At 52.9% G+C, this 20,785-nt stretch overlaps 1 protein-coding gene across 3 annotated transcripts; it reads left to right on the top strand.

Annotated features, from left to right (window-relative positions):
* Nucleotides 1-6,652: 6,652 nt before the first annotated feature.
* Slc52a3 (solute carrier family 52 member 3) lies at nucleotides 6,653-18,805 on the top strand. Of its 3 annotated transcripts, none has more exons than XM_060383088.1 (5): nucleotides 6,653-6,754; nucleotides 14,365-15,003; nucleotides 15,812-16,299; nucleotides 17,365-17,488; nucleotides 17,849-18,805. In XM_060383088.1, exons 2-5 carry the CDS (start codon nucleotides 14,437-14,439, stop codon nucleotides 18,059-18,061), a joined length of 1,392 nt encoding a protein of 463 aa, XP_060239071.1. In that variant the 5' UTR covers nucleotides 6,653-6,754; nucleotides 14,365-14,436; the 3' UTR covers nucleotides 18,062-18,805. The 3 variants fall into 3 exon arrangements, with proteins under 3 accessions (XP_060239071.1, XP_021504938.1, XP_060239070.1); XM_021649263.2 differs by lacking the exon at nucleotides 6,653-6,754 and adding an exon at nucleotides 9,470-9,538; XM_060383087.1 differs by lacking the exon at nucleotides 6,653-6,754 and adding an exon at nucleotides 13,261-13,525.
* The last annotated feature ends 1,980 nt before the right edge of the window (nucleotides 18,806-20,785 follow it).

Below are 20,785 nucleotides of genomic sequence, written 5' to 3'. Positions count from 1 at the left end.
GGCTACAAAGGGAAAGTCTATCTCTAGAAAAACAACAACATCAACAACAAACAAAGCACAGAATCTTTAAACTTATCTTGGTTTAAATCCCAAGACCCCAGCACCTTAGACCCTTACATCACAAACACGGACAGCTGAAATGATCCTCCAGTCACCAGCCCACACAAAGGAAGGTAAGAGGATTAAGAGATGGAGACAGCTCCATCTTTAAGGCGCGGCATTACGCAGCTCTCTACAGTTCCCCCTTTTTGTTTTAGACGCATCAGGCAAGAGTAGAGGTCTGATCTCTGATATTAGAAATAAATTGGGACTTTGTACTGATGTTCATTTAGGTGTCATCCACCCAAAGAGCCGTCCGATACCTTTTTCTCAGAGTGCTCTCTGTCACGAACAACTCCACATTTGGCTAAGGCTGAGGATCTGGCTTGCTTCCATGTATGTGGACCTATCTGCATTGCCCACGTGGCATGCTGGGGCTGGCTACCCAGAGGCTATTTAAGCTGTGGGCTGGCTTTCCCCAGGGTCAGATGATTGTTCAAGGTTCCTGAATAAACTGCATTGAAAAAAAAAAAAAGATAATAAAATTTACTAAAAAAAAAAAAAGATGGAGACAGGAATAGAGGGGATCAAAAAATGAACCCAGTGAGTCCCCAAGGTAGGGGAGGGAAAGGTGTGCAGTGCCTGTGGGGCAGCTCACTCTCCAGAGCATTCTGTGAGGATGGAACACACTGTCTGTCCACACAGGGAAGAGCTGCATTGTAGATACTATGTTTTTAAATGTACTTTTGTTTCCTTTTTAAAAAATGCATTTTTAAGGTGAATGGTGATCAAACTCACTAGCTTTGCAGTGTTCTTGCATAAGTTTTGGCCAACGTCCAAAATCTAAGGCCACCTGTCGTCTTAGTTAGGGTTACTATTGCTGTGACAGAACACCAGAACCAAAGCCACTTTGGGGAGGAAAGGGTTTATTTGGCTTATACTCCCACATCCTAGTCATCACTGAAGGAACTCCAACAGGACAGGAACCTGGAGGCAGGAGCTGATGCAGAGGCCATAGAGGGGTGCTGCTTACTGGCTTGTTCTGCAGCCTTCTTTCTTGTAGCACCCAGGACCCCCAGCCCAGGGAGGGCCCCCTTTCCTATCAATCACTGATTACGACCATGTCCTACAGACTTGCCTACAGACTGATCTGATGGAGGCATGTTCTCATTTGAGGTTCCCTCCTCTCAGGTGACTCTAGCTCCTGTGAAGTTGATGTAAAACTGCCCAGAGCACCTAGGATAGCTCTAACACCCGGGCTACCTCACCATCCCACCCCTGTATTTTTAAACTGTGGCAGATGATATTTAGTTTTCCATTTATAGAGCTTCCAGAATTAATTAAGTTGAATCTACTCAAGTAAAGCAGAGCTAAGATCAACTGACAAACCTTTATTTCACCATCAGAGCTGGTGGATCCTGGGTATGGTGATCATAAGCCACTCACATCTGGGAAAGCCACGCTTCGGGGAAGTCAAGGAACATAAGGAGTGGGGGTGGCCCTGCCTGGGTACATAGAGCAGGTGGCCAAAGCAGGAGGGGACAGATGGCATGGGCTGGAAGGAGAGGCTTGTGTCTCCCTAGGGCTGTGTCAGAAGGCTCTCCCCTTCCCCATCCTCTGTCCACACCAGGGGAGAGGTTGCGGTCAGAGCCTGCCCTGACAGATGGCATTTTGCAAAGGAAGGGGGCCAGGAGGGAACAGTGCCCCTAGTCTGCAAACCTCTCACGAACGAAAACTGTTTTGTTCCTTAGGCCCCTCCCTAACCCCAGATGGCAGGGCCAGGAGGAAGAAACACAAGGAAAGGGGACAGTAGCCCCTTCCCATCTGAAATTCACTGCCTAGGGACAGAACCTTTGTAGAAGCCTGACCCCTGAGACCTTGGACCCCAGACAAAGCAGCAGGCCTTTCAACTTGAGCCAGGCTAATCAGACCCAAGAGAGCCTGGCTCTGCATACTGCCTTGGGCTTGCAGTGCAGAGGGGCACAGGCCTGAGGACACCTCAGCCCCCTGGCCCAGACTCCCCTGTACTGTCCTGCCTCGACACTGCCCCTTAGGGCCTGCCTCCAGGCCTCCCTATTAGTCTCCAGCACAGGCAGGCTCTAGTTCACCATCTGCTCCTGGCCCTAAACCTCCCATTGTCCTCTGTGGCTCTTCCCTGCCTCTCCTTCACACTTCAACAGTTGGCGGTGAAGTCCCTAACACTTTTAGGAGCTCAGTGGGTCCTCACACCATGAATAACACTGTGGCCCCTTACCTTCCCGTCTTCTTCGTTGTCCCAACCTCCTGTGCCCCATGCATGGGTCTAGCTTGCTCTTCCCTGCCTATAATACAGCCCAGCACATGGTGGGCACTCCACACATAGCCGTAAGGGAAGCAACAGGCTGCAGAGGAGGCGAGAGCCAAACACCCACGCCTAATGCCAGAGAGGCAGATATCTCCCCTGAAAAGGCGGCGAGGTGAGAGGCAGACACCCCACCTGCTCCCTCAACAGATGTGTGAGCTCCTGCTCTGCGGGGCTGAACTGCGACTGTCACCCTTAGCTGTCCTGCCTCAAACATCCATATTCGAACCCAGGGCAGGAAGGGTTCCCCGGGCCAGGAGAACCCCGTGAGGACAGAAAGTCCGGGCCTGGAGGAGAGGATCATTCTGAGGAGCCTGACCAGTGGGAGGGGGTCAGGGTAGGGATCTGTCCTGAGCAATCATTTCTCCCTTTTCTGAGCAAAAGCAGAACAGCGGGTGGGTCCATGGCCTCCAAGGGGCCTGCAGGGCATTCCCAGGAAGACTCTCAGAGGCCATAGTCACCTCTTCCCTAGGGCAGGGGCCACCTCCTGCTCCTCAGAGCAAGGGGCTCCTTGGGGGTGGGGGGAGGGCTCTTTCAAATCCTGTGATGCGGTGTGAAGACAGTTTAAGGGTGCCCCTCTGACCTCATCTCCCTGTGAGGATTGGAGCAGGCTCCACCCACAGGTCACACTGTGTCAAGTTCACTGCAGCTGCAGCAAACCCCTTGTCAACCAGAACAAGAACTGTCGCTCGAGGGACGATGGGAGGTGAGTTGTGTCGGTTGTTGTTCAGTGCAGTGGTGTCAAAGCTGCGGGCAAAGGTGTCCGATCAAAGCTCTAACTGGCAGAAAGAGCTCCAGGAGGAGACAACACAGGCCTGGCAGGTGCTGATGGATGTGCGCTTCTCAACATTACTGGTGTCCTGCGGGCCTGAAAGGATCCTAATACAACCTAACCATGTTGATTGAAAGAGACCGTTCAAAAGACAGACATCTTGGCTGGTGCTGGATAACGACTAGACTCAATAGGAAAAGACAAGAGGAGACTGAGAAAGGTAGGAAGAAGTTTCTGCATAAACACACCAGCCCTGTCTCCAGGATGCCGCAGCCCTGGGCTTCCCTCCCTGCCTGTGGCCTTTTCCCCTGGGACCCCTGAATCTCCATCCTGGCGGTGGCATTTGGTGCTCTGAGGGGCTCAATCCAAATCATCCTCTCACACATATCAGACTGAGCTAGAAAAAGGCTCCGGCTCGGCTGTTCCCAGGCCCTGGAGACAAGCGGCACTGCACTGCGTGAGCTGGGGAAGAGCTGCAGGGCGCAGCTTTGTTCCCCCACCCAGCCACTCCACCGTTTGAGCGGGCCCAGGCTGGCACGTCTGTCCTCCTTTGACTGGCAGAGACTCTGAGGTCCAGGCTGTCCCCGAGCCTCCCTGCTTCCCTTCTCACCGGCTGGCTGTTCTGTGTTCTCACACAGGTCAAAGGGAAGACAGCCAGGATGCAGACAGGTAGTGAGGCAGGGCTCAGGCAGGTGTAGGGGACAGGCTCCGGTCCAAGGCCTTGGATGGCTATGGTACCAGCAAGCTAGGCTTCAGCTCCTTAGCTGTGTTCCTCTGCCCTGCTCAGATAGGAGCCAAATTACCCTCACCTCTTCCCTCTCCTTTATCCCCCAAGTCCAATCTTTAGACATCTGCGAGCCTAGCCTCTAATGGCCGAGCCATCTCTCCAGCCCCTTTAAACATCTGTTATGTTCCTTCTGGTGCTGTAGAATCAGGGTGTGAGTGTCTAATTGCACCTCAGATAGAACCCAGAGCCAAACCCATTCCAGAGGAGAGCTCTGTCCCTGAGCTGGACTCCTCATCCATGCTTTGTGTTTTCTGGAGATACATGTAGCACTGGCTGGCCTTGAACTGGAGATCCTCCACCTTTAAGCTACGGCAATAAGCTTGCACTACCACACCTGATACTGTTATCTGTCAACCACGAGCCAGATACTAGGGCTTCAGCTGTGAGTAGGACAAACCTGGCCCCTTGTCTCCCCAACACTAGTGGGGAGACAGACCCCAAACAAGATGCATGAATGAACATATAATACGCCGTAAAGGGCGCTGTGCAAAATTCCAGAGCACCCCAACCAGAGAGGCACTTCTGGAAGCAAGAGTGAGCAGAGAAGCCAGGTGGGAGAAGGGGGGGGGGGTTGCAGATGCCTTTAATCCCACTCGGAAGACAGAGGAGCCTTATCTGGAGGTGTAAGGAGGTTGAACAGAAACCCCAGTATACTGAGGAAAGAGCTATGCAGTTGCCTCGGAAAAGGGAACAAAGAATGCAAAGGTCCGGAGGCAGGAAGTAAGTCTGTCACAGGGTGCAAACCGCGAGGAAGCCATTAGGAGTTAGCAGGGAGGACAGCGAAGCCATCCAGCCCCCTGAGGACAGGTGAGCAGGAGGCTGGCTACCCGACAAGGCGGTGAGGCACTGTGCAGAGAAAGGACAGACAGAACAGCACCGCTGTGGCTGAGTATCAAGAGAGGGTAGGACCATGAACCAAGACAGAGCAAACGTTCAGATGGGCCATGAAGGAGGCTGCGTGAGGAATCCTGGGCCCCACGGGATCTCTGGAGGGGCCAGTCGGACGGACGCAGTCCACAGGGAAGATCATAGGTCCAGTTGGTGGTCCGTGCTCCATGCTGACCTTCCCTGCCGGGAATGCAATGAAATTCCGAGGAAGACAACACCGACCCCAGGACTCGTTCCCAGGGCCCTTTTCACAAATCCTTCAGACGCCGCCACCTGGTGGTAACTTCTTGAAACTTCAAGCACTCAAATTCCCCCGCGCTAGCAACCAGGGTGAGGCTTGCCCTTGATCTCTCACTCCGACCCCATCCCCCCACTCCGGCCTCATCCACGCCCAACAGTTTCGCCCGCTCACACCCTCCCGAGGGGCGGGCATGCTCAGCCTCAGCTCCACGGCCCTTTCACTGCCGGTTCCAGCCTTTCACTGGGCTGCAGAGCAGTGTTCATTCCGGCCTCCACACCGGGGTGGGGGGCGGCTCTCTGCCCCACCCTGTTCCTCAGGCTTGGTTGGAGGGTATGTAACCCCTTATCTATGATCTGTATGTATGGATTCTCTCCACCTCCAATCCCCGGCATGCCTAAACCAGGTGTGTGCAACTCTTTCACACTGAGACATGATACTGTCATCAGCAAAGTTCATGCTACAGATCCGCGCAATATAGACTGAACAAAAAATTAAAATCTCATAATGTAAATACGTTTACAGTTTTGTGTGGGCCCTGTCAATAGCCACGTTCGCCACATTTAGCTCCGGGGCCGCAGAGCAGGCATACCTGCCGATTGTCAGTAGTTTTCACGCAAGAACAGAGGACCTGTCCCTCAGCACCCTTGACCTGTGTTGAGACCTTTATTGGTGGAGCATGAGTTAGCATTGGATATTTTTGTTAATTATTCTTCACTTTCTCCTTTTTAAAGTGTGTTATAATTTTAGGTTAAACAATCAACAGGCTTACAGATGCACAGATGGTTAAAATTTATCAGTGAAGGATAAAGTTCCCTTTGGTGTCTCTTTCCTCGCCGATCCTGTGCCTTTGCACACACAGCCAACGCTTGCAGATTGTTTCTTATGGATCTCAAGTACTTAAATTTCACACATCAACATAAGGAATTTGTGGGACAGCCGGGCGTCGGTGGTATATGCCTTTAATCCCAGCGCTCAGAAGGCAGGAGCAGGTGGATCTCTGGGGGTTAGAGACCAGCCTGGTCTGCAAAGCGAGTCCAGGACATCCAGGGCTATTACACAGAGAAACCCTGTATCAAGAAACAAACAAACAAACAAAAAATTGTGGGACTCATTCGTGGGGATGCTTTTCAAATTAATAAATTCACGTAGTGTGTTTTGATTCCCCCGCACCCCACCCCCAGCGCTCGCGCCCACGCCGTTCTGGGCTCTTGAGCTTTATTCTTCGATGTGAGGTCAGCTGCTTTTGATGGGGCCTGCGGGGTGCGGCCGTCCCGCAAAGGGAGCAAAAGGGTCCTTGGCTGGTCTGGAGGTCTCTCTAGAGTCCTTCTCTACCCCTGCTCTCTCGTGGCACTTTGCCACCCCCGCATTTCGACCCCCGCCCCTCCCCGCCCCCTGTCTTCTTCTCACTCCAGCTCTAAGGCCCCACCTAGCGCACCCGGCCGGACAGGGGTAGCTGTGAAAGGCCCCCTCTGTAGGACGCAGGCTGCCGCGCCCCCTGGCGGCTTCTCGGCCGAACTGCAGCGGCGCCTCCGCTCCTGACCTTCCCACCCGAGGGTGCGGTCAGGAAGCTGCGCCCCGTGGTGGGACGAGAACCTTTTCGTGCGGGACAGGCCGGTCTCTGCTTCTGAGGCTCCTCAAGGAACCTGAGCGCCACCTCCAGTTGCCCGGAGCGCTACGCATTTGCAGGTACCAGTTAGGAATGAGCTGTTCTTTTGTATTTCTTAACGAACCAGGATCTTTTCTACTATTTATTTGGAGACGTGGGGCGGGGTCAGAGGGCAACTCGGCAATCTGTTCTCTCCTTCCATCATGTGGCCCGGGGTGATCGCAATCACTAGACAGACAGACAGACAGGCAGGCAAGCGTCCTTACCGGATGAGCCATCTTGACGGCCCTTTAGTTTTGTTTTCAGACAGCAGTCCACGCTGGCCTTGAACTCGCGATTCTGCTTCAACTTCCCGAGAGCTAAAATCACAGCCCTGTGATTTTCCAGTCGCGATTTGTCAAATAACTGAGCACCTGCAGTGGGCGGGGCTAAACTGACCCGGCGAAAAGGAATCTCAAGCTACCGGACAGGACAAACAGAGCTTTCAGTGCAGACAGGAGCACTTTGGCATCCTGGCAGGCCCAAGGCTGCTGTCCTCTCCAGAAGACGCCCCGCCCCGGCTCCCCGCCCACCCAACTTGTCCCTGACAGACCCGGAGCAAGCTGCTGGCTCATTCATCTCTACTAGAAAGTCTTTTGCCAAGGGCCAGACTTTGAACCCTGCTCACCTGTACACCCTAATCCCTTTCCGCTGTTCTAGGCTTACAGCAGGAGCTTAGCTGGAGTTTCTGAATTAACTGGAGTTGATAGCGAAGCCCCCAAAGGGAGGCATCAATGTCTCTGACTTTTTTTTTTTTTTTTTTTTTTGGAGACATGGTTTTTCATGTATCCCTGGCTGTTTTAGATTTGTAGCTTAGGCTGGCCTCGAACTCAGAGAGAAGACTGCCTCTGCCTCCTGAGTGCTTGAGATTAAAGGTGTGCACCACGATGCCTGGTGTAAAGAGGTCTCTGACATTAGGAGTTGTTTGCCCAGTTGGCAAAGCAAAGCCCTGGGTAGGATTCCCAACCCTGCACAGAACCAGGAGTGGTATGATCCTAGCCTTTGGGAAGCAGAGGCAGAAGCACTGGAAGTTCAAGGCCATCTCTGGGCAGATATGGATTTTGAGGCCAGCCTGGGGTATATGTTTATTTCAAAAACAAACAAACATACAAACGATGAGCTATGCCCCTGGTCCCCACCCCAGCCTGTGCAAACAAACTTTAAACTTTCTGTAAATTTTAAACTGCTCAAAGGATCTGGGGGCATGGCTCAGTGGTAAAGTACCTACCTAAACCCTAGGTCCATCCCCCATCACCAAAAACGCAGGGCGTAGGCGGGGAGGAAAACCATTGGAAAGTAAAGGATGGTAAATAAACAGCAACAGGGATAAACCTACAGATTACAGAGTCAGGGAGGGCCCATGAGCTGGGCGCACTCACGCAGGCGCACTCACGCGTGCAGTGTGAGCCGTGAGCTGTGTCCAAACCCTTCGCAGCCTTGGAGGTGTCCTGTTACAGACAAGACGGAAGAGTTCCTCGATAGAGGCAGCACCTGACCTCCATGCTTGGAAATAACACTGGATCCCACCAGGAAGTGGTGGGCAGAAAGGGCATTCCACTGAAGAATCAGGGGTGGCCGAAAGGTACCAATATGCACTTCCAAAAGTAGCCAGGGCAACTGGTGGGAGAGAGCCATGAGGTGCTGAAGCTTACCGGTCCCCTTTGGGAAAGGACTTACTTGGGAGGACCAGGTCGGCAGCAGGCTGTCTCCAAGGTTGAGGACTGTTAATTCAATTAACATCACCACATAGCGCACCTGTGAGAGGCTGGCCACTGGCTAGACCACAGCAGGGAGGGGAGCAGGATGGAGGGAATCCCTGCAAAATGGAGGAGAGTCAGGAGTGGGAGCCAGCCCAGTGTGCTTTCCAGGGAGTAGTGGCACCCAGGTCATGAGGGAGGCTTCGCTGGCGCGTGTATCGTGTCCTAGAGATAAAGTGTCCTGGTGATAAGACAGCTCTTGATACACTGTGACTCTCTTAGACCGCCTTCATGGGTAGATGTGGATTCAAAGATCAGCACCCCAGGCTGTTGCCGCAGGCCTGAGAAGGACCAGCTCAAACTGTACCAAAGATCTAAAGATGCCTGCTTCCCGCAGGGCGGGGGGAAGGGACGGAAGGCGTGCTGCTACCTTCTAGGTACACTTTGAGTAATGTTTTCCGAGCCCCATAGCACACTGCCTGCTGAGTAAGAGAGGGGAACCCCCGGTCTCCCTAACAGTGGGGATCCCAGACCTGAGAGTGGCAGGCAGTTCAGAAAGACTTGAATTATTCACTGGAGGCCTCAGAGGTCCAAAACCTGCTTGACACATGTTTTCCCTCCAGTGTGAGCACTCCTGTGGTTCTGGCCCAGGACTCCAGTCCCAGCCCATCGATTCCAGTTACACCTTACTTGGTACCAGCACATTTCTTCCAGAGTCTCAGTTTTCCCATCTATGAAGTGGGGCAGAAAAGCATCCCCTGCCCGTGGCCAGACACCAGAGGCTTGAGAGTCACCCAGAGTTGTGTGTCTCCACTCAAGACCTCATTTCTCTGGACCTCACTTTCCTCCTCTGTACAGCAGAGCTTCTGCAGTAAGCTCCCAAAAGCAGGAGTGAGGAGTAATGGCTAACCTAGGTCCTACCGCAGAAGCCTCTACCCAACCCCTGGCTTGTTTCCGCGGAAGGAGAGGGCGGGATAAGAAAGCTCAGGTCCTGGGGCTGCAGGCAATGGCTCCGGAGTCTGCCGCGGCCATCCCGGGGTCCCGCCCACCTTCCCGCCATCGGGGCGGAGACAGGTGCCGCCGCAGACTCCTGGAGCCACGGCGCAGGCGGACCCTCCTTGACCCTCGGTGAGTGGGAGTGGAGCACGGCTGGGGGCGTCCCTCTGGGGACAGCGGGTGGCCTGTGACCTTTCCCCTAGTTCCCTCCACGAGGGCGGCAGGGAACAGGCGGAACAACTGCGGACTCTGAGCCGCCCTTGCGCTCCCAGCCCCGGCCTTGGCCACAGATGCTTCTCGGCACCTGCCACCTGACCCGGGCACACAAGGTCCCACCAGCCCGCGCGTGGCTCCCCTCTAAAGTTCAGCTGGTGGGAGGCCGGATCCCTTCCTGGCCCGCAGGGAGGCGGGAAGGAAGGGAGTCTGGAGACCTCCTCCCTCCCTGAGACCTGGGCCACCACACCAAAACACATCCAGGCCCTTTCGCAGATGGGACCCTCCCAGGAGGTTCAAAGAAGGGCAGCAAGTGACCTGAGTTCATACCGCCAGGGAGCACAGGCGCTGATGGCATCCAGCTCTGAGATCAGGGTGGGCATGGTGCCACTAGCACTACCTGCTTTCTGGGCGTGTGGTTGCCCAAACAAGTCTTTGCAAAGGGAACTTGAATTGGCCTGAGTTAGGGAGTTACGGGCTATAGGTGAAGATTCCAGCCCCAGTTGGAAGTGAGAGGGCCCAGGCCCCTGGCCACCCAGTAGCTTTCCCCTGAACCTCCAGCTCCTCTTGATCACTTCCTCCGCCTCAGCTTCTCCTATCTCCTCTCTTCCTGCCTCTTTCCTTCTGTCGGCTTCCAGGTGTAACTGCTGGCTCTCTGGGCCCCAGTGCCCTGACCACCATCCATCAATCACTCTCCACATCTCACCAGGCCCTGTTCAGAACCCCTGCTGTGCCTACCCAAAGCCAGGCAGGTCCTACCCAATCCCCAGGACCACCTGCAGGCCAGGGCTGGTTCTCTCCAGTCTGGGCCCCCTCCGCTCAGTGCTCACCAGCTGCCAGCCTATCTATGCAGAGTGAGCACCCAACCATGGCGTCAGGGTGTAGGGTGGCCCGGTCCCTTGCAAGCCAGATGCTGCCTCCACATAGAAGATAATTCCCTTCACCCTCGCCCCATACACACATACATAACCCGGTTCCCATGGGAGAATTCTGTGCCAGCTGATAGGCACCGATAGGCTCCTCGGTTGGCCAGCCTCTGAAGATCTGAGATGTGAAGCTTTGCACAGAAGCCAGGAAGCTGTTACAGTCCAGGACCAAGGTCAGGCCACGCAGGGGAGGAGGTAGCCCAAGTGCAAGACAATGGGGGTGTGGGGTTGCTGACACCCAGTGTTTGATGTGAAAGTAACAAAGAGGGTGGGTTCTCTTTTCAAAGAGAGCTCCTCCTACCAGCTGACCCAAAGTAACAAAAAGTATGGGAGTGGAGCATACCACAACCGCTGGTGTGACCTCTGGCCTCTTCTTTTTAATTCTGTGAAATAAGGGTGAACCCAGGACCTCAGAGAGGCTGCAGAGGATGGCGGAGGGGGTTGGTACAGGTGGATCACAGGCAGCCATGGCAGCTCAGTGTCTGTCAGGACCACCACGTGCAATGGCTGTGCCCTGCTTCATTTGTGGCTCCCTGTAGCTCTGCTCCCCACAGCCAGCCAGCCAAGTCTGGTCTTCCTCCACCTACGGGGGTCACTGAGGACACATCCACGCTGTCCCCTCTGCTTCTCTGTTTACCTTAATGTTTTTTGGGGGGTCTCCCCCCACACACAGGGTTTTTTTCTGTGTAGCCCCGGCTGTAGACCAGGCTGGCCTTGAACTCACAGCAATCTGCTTGCCTCTGCTGGGATTAAAGATATGCACCGCCATGCCCTGGCTGCTGCCCTCAGTCTTATAGCTGCAGCCACACTAGCCCCAAGGCTGGGTTTTCAACATGGAGATGGCCTTGCCCTACCTGACTAGCTCCACCCTGGACCCTCTTTTCCCAGACTCCTCTCACACCCATACTCCCACCTCCCAACTCCAGTGACAGATTTACTCACATTCTTGAGAGTAGAGACTACTGTTTGCCTAGGTGTAGGCTCCCAATAAAGGCAGGCTACATACATGAGCGAACAAGAGCCACAAGGCCACTGAAGACAGGGCAGAAAATCCAGATACTGAACCATGCCTTATGGCCCAGACCTATAGTCCTAGCTTCTCGGGAGGCTGAGGCAGGGGGATTCCTGTCTGGGAATGAGATCACAGCCAGCCTGGGCAACTCAGTGAGACGCAGTCTCAAAAGTAAAAGTAAGAAGGCTGTGTTTAGCTCGGTGATAGAATTCTTGCCTGGGGTATATGTGTCCCTGAGTTCAATACCTGGGTGCAGGGGGTAGAGAGGCTATATTTGAGCTATGCCCCATCTCATGTTCCTATTTTAACCATGTCCCCACCACACTAGGGACATTCACTCGCTGCTCTGAGAGAAGCAGTCTGACCCTGTCTATGTTGTTCCCTCTGCCTGGAACATCCCTGTCAGCCGTCAGTACTGGCTGTTCCTCACAGGGTCTCCTGACCTAGAAAAGTGAGTAGGATAGAAATGGGGATCGGGGTGTAGACCCTGATGGAACCCCACTTATCTCTCCTCTCGCACGACAGCCCTGGGTGAGAAATTGCCTGCTTTAATTACTGACTGGTTCCCTCTGTTCTCTTTATCGTTTGCTGTGTCAGAAAGAGTCAGCAGAGCAGTAGCTGGCATGGCTCTGTGTCCTCTTGCCCCCCAGGCGCAGCGGCCCAGCAAGGGCACTGGAAGGCTTCCTGGTGCAGGATCTTGCAGGAATCTGGGTGGAGAAGAAGCTGCAGGCCGGTACGACTTTAAGGTGGGGCAGGAGAGCAGGCGCAGCTTGGAAGGGGCCTGTCTCCAGGTCCTCTAGCAAACCTGGGGCCAGTCCAGGCAAGCCCTGGGTGACCACAGGGCAGCATCTTCGCAGTGAAGGCCCAGGTCTGGTTGCCTCTCCTCCTATCTCTCAAATAGTTTCCTGTTCCTAGGTCAGATTCCTGTGTAAGGACCAGGGAAAGGGGTAGACAAAGCATCAAAGATTCCTGATTGCAGCTCGGCCGCAGGAAAGCTCTAGAACTACTAGAACAAAAGAGATTCACGAGTGTGGTGACACATACCCCTGAGGCAAAAGCAGGAAGAGCTAGAGTTCTCGCATGGACTAGATAGTCAGATTTTAAGATGTATTTATTTTATGTATGAGTGCTCTATCTGCATGCAGGAAGAGGGCATCAGATCACATTATAGATGGTTGTGAGCCACCATGTGATTGCTGGGAATTGAACTCTGGATGTCTTAGCTGCTGAACCATCAACTCTCCAGCTCCCAAATAGATTTTTGTCTCAAAGCCAAAAAAGAAAAAAAGGAAAAAGAAGACTGTAGAGGAATTTTAATTCAGAACATAGCTGTTCTGGCAAGAGATCACATCCAAAGACCTTCTAAATCTGTGTGACCTGACTGGCAAGAGATCACATCCAAAGATCTTCTAGGTCTGTCTGTGTGATCCGGCTGGAATACAAACATGCCTTTAATCCAGGAGGCAGGCAAGCAGATCTCTTAGTTCAAGGCCAGCCTGGTAAAGAGCTAGCGTCAGGTAAAGAAAAGCTTAGGTGTAGTGGTACACGCCTTTGATCCCAAACAATGAAGGTAAAATCAGTTTGTAGAAGGAAACACCGAGTTTGAAAGCATTGTTTAATTGAGTGGCAGAAAAAGAGACAAATCAGAGAAAAGTTTGACAGAACAGGATACGCCCAGCTCTCACGAGAAGAGAGAAGAAAGGGAAGCTACTTAAGGGGCAAAGCAGAGCAAGAAGGAGTTTTCCAGGACCTGTCTGTCCTAGAGAGGCTGCTTATAGAGAGAGAACTCAGGTGAAGGCAGAAGGAGCCAGGAGATTAGAAAAGATTGCTGGAGTTAGTTTGAGGCCAAGCAGAACAAGTCAAGGGAAAAGAGAAAAGCCAGTTTGAATAAGTCATCTGGGAGAGGAGTTCAAGCCAGAACAGCTGAGTTGAATTAGACAGTCCAGAGCTCAGTAAGAACAAGAAAAGGTGAGTAGACTAAGCCCCAAGTCTCGGGCTGAAACCATTCTACGCCGTGTTAGAGTGTGTGGAGGCTTGTGACTACCCAATTGGGTGAGTGCTGGCATGGTTCCAGATCAAGAGCATATGGTGTGGGGAGAGGGGTCCCCCTTCCTCTTTGCAGGAGGAGCCAGCTGGGTGGTGATGCAGCTCTCACAAAGACACATGCCACTCGCCGGCTGGGTGGCCTTGGGTATGTGACTGCTTTTCTGGGCCTCTTCTTCCTCACCTGCTCATCAAGGACACCAGTATGGGATTGCATGAATTTCTTTGGCTATGATAAAAAAAAAAAAAAAAAAAAAAAAAGTCACATCTGCTGACTTTTCCAACTCTTGAAAATTAACACACAGCCATAGAAATAGCACCCTGGAATCATTTTCTCATCCGTCCAGAAGAGAGATGGTAACCTGTTCATGGGGTCAAAGACCCATCTATGTGTTTTTCTTTTAAACTGTATATATCTGTGGCAAATTTCTTACTTGAGTTTTTAGTTCTTGGTTTGTAAAAACTCTTTATATATTGAAGAAACAAGCCTTTTGTCTATTTTGCCCATATCTTTCCCAGGTTGTCACTTGTCTTTTGACCTTGCTCTTGGTTTTGTTTGTCTGTTTGCATTTATTGCATTTGTGAGTTTTAACATTTCCGAAGTTGAAAAGGTCAATTTTTCTTTTGTAGTGCTGGGAATTCTGATTCCTGCTTAGTTGGAAGGAAAACCTTGCCCAGTTGAAAGTTATCTGTCAACGAATGCATCTATGTTTTCTGCTGATACGAGCCAGCTCGCTGACGATGAACTTGAACTCTCTCTCCAGGTGTCCTTCTCCAGCAGCTCCGCTGCAGCCTGACCTGGAGGACGGGACAGTGCCTGGCTCAGGCTGCCCGCAATGGCCCTTCTGACACACCTGCTGGTCTGCGTCTTTGGCATGGGCTCCTGGGTGGCCATCAACGGGCTCTGGGTAGAGCTGCCCCTGCTGGTGACTGAGTTGCCTGAGGGCTGGTACCTGCCCTCCTACCTCACCGTGGTCATCCAGCTGGCCAATATAGGCCCTCTCCTAGTCACCCTGTTGCACCGCTTCCGACCCGGCTGCCTGTCAGAAGTGCCTGTGATCTTCCTTATCCTGTGCATCGGCACCGCTGCCTGCGTCCTCTTAGCCTTCCTGTGGAACAAGACATCCTGGATCCAGGGTGGACACCACAGTGTGGCCTTCATCATCCTCACCTTCTTCCTGGCCCTGGTGGACTGCACCTCCTCTGTCACTTTCTTGCCCTTCATGAGCCAGCTGCCCACCTACTATCTCACCACCTTCTTTATAGGCGAGGGGCTCAGTGGCCTCCTGCCTGCTCTGGTGGCCCTTGTCCAAGGCTCTGGTATCACCACCTGTGTCAATGCCACGGAGACAGCAGGCACCACCTTGAGCCCTGTGACCACTGTGGAGACCAACATCACCCAGGTACCTAGTGTGACCCAGAGCCGTGGTTGCGCTGAGTGGTCCCCAGTAGAGGGAAGGGAAATTTTGCTTTGTCTGTTTCCAGGTAGTCCTTTGACAGAACTACGCATTGTTTCATTCATTTTATTATGTATATTCTGACACGTGCATAGGGCCACATGCCACAGTGCAAGTGTGGAAGTCAGAGGACACTGTTCTCTGTAGAGTCGTCTCTCTCTTCCCTCCTTTATAAGAGCTCTAGGGATGGAACTCCAGTTGTCAGCTCTGCTTGGTAAGTGGCTTCCCCTGCTGAGCCATCTGGTCAGCTAAGGGCCACAGATTAAAGTGTGCAAGGTGAGTGGACGATAGAAAGACCGTTGACGTTGGAGTGTGCACGTGTTGGGGGTCTCATAAAAGTTTGAGATTCAAAGATGGGCCAGGTGACAGGGACAGCAGAGAGAGGCTTGGGGCTCATGGGGTGTGAGACATGTTCTGGGAGTGGAGAAGAGGCAAAAGGATCCTTCATAAACTCAGGCAGAATCTGACAAGTAACAAAGGTTGCAGATCTCAGTCCTGAAAAGGGCCACATTCCTCCCCAATGGACCTTGGGGAGCTATGGCTCTGTCCCAACTCAACTAGTTTGGAGTAATCGGTACTAAAGAAACCTGTCTTAGAGTGATGTATCCTGGCTTTTTAGTTAGATTAGGGGGTTATCCTGGCAGCCCCCAAACAAAATCACGAAGACTGGGAAATGAGTATCTAAGGACAAGCCCAGACATCTCCGCGCCCCCCCACCCCCAATGTGGCTGACTGCAGCTTTGTTCCTCTGCAGAGAACCCACACCTCTTCACTGTCACCCCTCACCTGGCACCTGGAGAGTCGCTACCTGGCCCCACGCTTCTCGCCGCTGCTCTTCTTCCTGCTGCTCTCATTCCTCATGGCCTGCTGCCTGGCCGCCTTCTTCCTCCTCCAGCGGCAGCCCTGGGGACGACAAGGCTCCATAGAGGACCTCCTCCACTCCCAGGTCACCCTGCACTCTATCAAGCCACGAAACACAGAGGACACCAGCTCACTGGGCACTCCTGTGGGCAGCCCGGCCAAGGGGTCAGTGGAAGTCGGTGTAGCCTCGCTTCGCCCAGCCCAGCTGGCCTTCGTCTACTCCGTGGTGGCCTTTGTCAACGCGCTCACCAACGGTGTGCTGCCCTCGGTGCAGACCTACTCCTGCCTGCCCTACGGGCCTGTGGCCTACCACCTGTCTGCTACCCTCAGCGCCGTGGCCAGCCCCCTCGCCTGCTTCCTCCCCATCTTCCTGCCTAACAGGTACCTCACCTGACCCAGGGAACTCAAGTGGGGATCACTCCATTTCAGAACCCAAGGGCCAAGCCTTACCTACTGGCCAGTATGTGAGGTGTTGGGTAATATGACCTCAGGAGGCATGGGGCAGCACAGGTTGCTTTGCCTCTGTGCCTCCAGGGCACCTATCTGAAAAACATGGGGTGACAGTACTCCCTCGTTTGCTCTCTGGGAATGTGGTATGGGTTATTCTCTATCTCTATCAGCGCCTGACACTTGCAATATTTCACCAGAAGGGCCACCAGTCCATAAAGAGTAACAGTCAGCTACTGAGATAGACACATAGAACCCTGAGACCTAGAAAGAGTTGGAGCTGGGCTTGTATGGGCTTGCCCTCCTGCCTCTGGCCCAGCCAGCCCTGTCATGTCCCACTTCTAAGATATCTAGGCAAGGATGCAATTCAGGCTTCCAGATGGGCTGGGCCTTGGCTCAGAAGCATAAGGACTTCTGGGTCTCCTCTGGGGAAAAACATCCACCTTGGAACCTCAAAGCTTGGGGGCCCTGGCCTGGCCGCCTCCCCTGCCCTCTAAGCCATTCAAAGTTGCCGCAAGTGCAGATCCAGCTAGGACCAACAACAGGAGCAGGAGAGTAAGCTAGAGAGTACACCAATGGTCCCTAAGGCTTCAAATTTGGGGGCAGAAAGAAGCCTGCAGGACACAGGCTTGGTCCTGGATACCTGAGGCCATGGCAACAATAAAAAGAGAGGGAAGGAATGACAGGTACACCCACAGAAAAGCTGGGCTCGCGTGGGTGGTGCTCACTCTGGGCCCATGTGGTGGCTTGGATAGGTCAAAGATGGGTTAAGGATCAGTCCTAAGGTGTGGGTGGTTGAACTGTGATCTGGTATAAAGATATGAGGTACCTTGACTCTCAGTGTCCCCCTTAAGCTAAGTAGCCTGGGATTTTTTGTTGTTGTTTTCCATAAAGGTCTGACAGGCTCTAACCCTACAGGCTCTGGCTACTCCTTGAGGCCTAGGTGGAGTGGACAGAGGCCAGGCTTCTCAGTCCCTCCTGTGCACGTCTCCTCCACAGGTCACTCTTGTTCCTGGGGGCACTCACGGTGTTGGGGACCGGCTTTGGGGCCTACAACATGTCCATGGCTGCCATGAGCCCCTGCCCCATCCTGCAGGGCCACTGGGGTGGAGAGGTCCTCATCGTAAGTATCCCCTCCCATTCTTGCTTCTCAAGGTTGGGGAGGAATGGAGGGAACCCCAAGGATAGCTCTTTCTTTCTGTTAGCCCAAGGCTTCTTAGTGTCCTTCATAAAAGTGAGGGCTTGGGGAGGTGAGACTGCCATAAATGCCACTTCTCCCACATATACCTCGATATGATCCTTTGGGGAAGGGAGAAACACCCGAGGTTCCTTTTACCCTGGAGGGATAGCTCCCGTGGCCCCCTTAGCCCTTCAGGGTGACCTCCGTAAGACCTCTTTGTAGACAGGGATCATTTTATGTCCCTGGGACATGCCCCTGAGTCCTTTTCCCTCAGGGTCTGCCCTGGTGGCCTTCTCCTGGCAGGTGCTCTCCTGGGTGCTCTTTGCAGCCTGTCTCAGCTACGTCAAGGTGATGCTGGGTGTGATCTTGCGTGACCGGAGCCGCAGTGCCCTCTTGTGGTGTGGGGCAGCAGTGCAGCTGGGCTCGCTGATTGGCGCCCTGCTCATGTTCCCGCTGGTTAATGTGCTGAGACTCTTCTCGTCCGCCGACTACTGCAGCCTGGACTGCTCTGTCTAGGCTCACTTGGCCACCTCAGGACACCAGGTGCCCCATCGCCGAAGCTGAAAGCCAGGAGAACCCAGAGACACAGAGGGTAACAACCCTTCACCTCCTGCCACCCTCACACTCCCCCCACCTCCCTCTGTGGTCACAGACATGGGACTGGGGAGCAGGAAGGCCTCCCCCAACAGTGTCCCAGTTGCAGACTTCAGTCTTTGACCACTGAGAGATGTGGTTTTTAGCATTCGGCTGGAGGCAGCCTAAGGATGTTAGGGGAAGGACCCCTGGAAGATTAAGCTAGCCCCGGGGCCTACTGTGGGACCCTAGGGAAGTCTTTTGACTCTCTAGGTCTCCCTTTCCTCATTAAAGAGGGTTGTTGCTACAACAGCCTTCAGCTTCTAGGCTTAGGCATCTAGCAGGTTCTCCTGACTTCTCTTCCATGTGGACAACCTTCTTAATGCAACCTGGAAGTGACCAGAGGCCTTGCGAGGGCCCCTGCCTCCATTGCTTTCTGTGTCCCAAGAAATGTACTTCTCCAGGACATTGCCTGTAGAAGCCTCAAGCGTCTTGGACCAATACAGCTCTGTCCCCCAGGATAATGAAACCCTGAGAAAAGCTGAGGGGAGCCCTGCCTCTGAGAGTGACCCCACCAGGAGACAGTGAAGACCTCGGAGGGGTGTCTCAGGCAGGAGGGGTTTTGTCTATAATTACTCTGTTTTGTATTTTGTTTCTTTTTATAAAAATTAAGTTTCTATGCTTTTACACTAAGGGCTGTGCACCAGCAAGAGGTCCCGTGAAGGCTACATTGTATCAGTCTAATTAATTGTAACTGGTTTTTAGTCAAGGCTGAGAACCGAAGAAGCGAGAGCAGAGAGCAGCCTGGTGTCTGTCCACTTTTCCCGACTGTTGTCCTATTGGCTTGCACACTCTGCACTCTTTACTCTTAAAGTAGGGCTGGTGAGATGGTTCAGATGTTTAAGGCTAAGTCCCTTGACCTAAATATTTAAATGGTTCTTATCCAGGTGCTCTTAGTGTATACATATACTCAGGTGGAGGGCTGGTGTGTGGTGCAGGCCTAGAATTCCAGCACTCTGGAGGCTGAATGCAGGAGAGTCAAAAGAGTTCAAGAAACCCAGCCTGGCTTGGTGACACGTGTGCTTGGGAGGCCTCCCTACTCGACACAGTGAGAGTGTTAGGCAAGCCAGGAAGGGCTACATGGTGAGCTCTGTCTCAGCAAAGCAAAGCATGTGCACACACAAACACTTTCTTCCTGTTTGCCCTCCCAAAGTGGCAGGAAGTTCAGGGACTTCTTGGACCTCAAGATACAGCCACAAACCATTGCCCATCTTACACCTTTTGGTTCAGTCAAAACATTTTTTTCCTCCTGGGCTGGATAGTACTCTATACCAGGGGTGCCAAATTGTCCATCCACATTTGAAGACACTAGGAGCAAAATAAAGACTAAAAATCTGTCAAACCTCTGCACAGGCAGGAGGGAAAGAGCAGTGTTATTGAATGAGTGAGCTTTAAACCTGGTAGCTGTGGGCATCACAATCTTCTACAGAGATCTAAAAGAGAAAAGTCTCCAGAAATAGTAAACAGAAAATCCCTCTACCCAGCCGGGTGAATATGAGACTTCACAAAGATGTTCTCAACCATCTAGTGATCCTCAAGGAAGATGACTAGACAAGGCCTTTGGTCACACAGCACATTCTGGACTCTTCCTGGTAATAGAGTGGTCATCTACGTCAGCTGACTATGCTTATCCAAGCCTCGTATCTTTATGAAGATGTCCTCAGGTCAGTGTGGTGCCGTGAGCTAGATGTCTGACCCCCCCAGGGACTGGGTGACCAGCTGCAGTTTTCCTTGATGCTCCTGCTAAAGGCCTCAGGTCCTCAGCACAGCAGCCCTTGGTTGTAAGATAGGCAAGAGGCTTTTGCTCCAGTCTGCTTTCTGCTGTTATGAAAGACACCATGACCAAAACCAAGCTGAGCAGGGGTGGGTTTATCCGGTTCACACTTCTGGCAACAATCTGTCACAGAGGGAAGTCAAAGCAGAGAGCTGGAGCCGAAGCCAAGGAGAAATCATATCTCCTGGCTCCCTCTGGCTCATGTTCATCTAGCTTTCTTATACAATCCAGAGCCACCTGCCAGGGGTGATATCGCAAGTTCGCTGGGTCCTCCCACATCAATAATTAAGATGATTTCCCACAGACATGGCCACAAGCCAACCTGACCTAGGCAACCTCAGTTGAAACTCTTCCCAGGTGACTTGACTATTACACTGACAACCAAAACTAACCACGGCACGCTCCTTCAGCTTTCAAGTAGACCCAGGGCTTAAAGGGACAGAGCTCAGGCGTTTTCTCCACACACACCTCCCCTTTGTGTATGAGGGAGAACTGATTCCTTGGCGGTGCTGGAGGGTGGCAGCTAGGGCCTTGTAGTTAGGCAAGCTCCATTCTTGAGCTATCCTCTCCCCCAGCCAGAGTACACTCTTGTGTTTGTACTTTTCCTTACACGGCCAATCAGGATGTGGCCATGGGTATCCAGTGAGGAAGATGGTCTAAGAGTATCCAAGGTGCGTGACGGGCACACGCACAGGGTGGCATCCTGGCTCACACACTGTCGAGGGAGATAGCACAGGGTGTGTTGGCATTTGAGAATTTGTGGGGATTTGGTCTGGGTTGACTGTCACCCCATCTTAGGAGTCTCTGTAAACTGGTCCGAGTCAGCATGGCTC

The sequence above is a fragment of the Meriones unguiculatus genome, chromosome 4 (assembly GCF_030254825.1).
Source record: "Meriones unguiculatus strain TT.TT164.6M chromosome 4, Bangor_MerUng_6.1, whole genome shotgun sequence".
In the NCBI taxonomy this organism is placed as follows: Eukaryota; Metazoa; Chordata; class Mammalia; order Rodentia; family Muridae; genus Meriones; species Meriones unguiculatus.
Note: the sequence above shows the minus strand (reverse complement) of the source record. Positions and strands in the feature narration are given on the sequence as shown.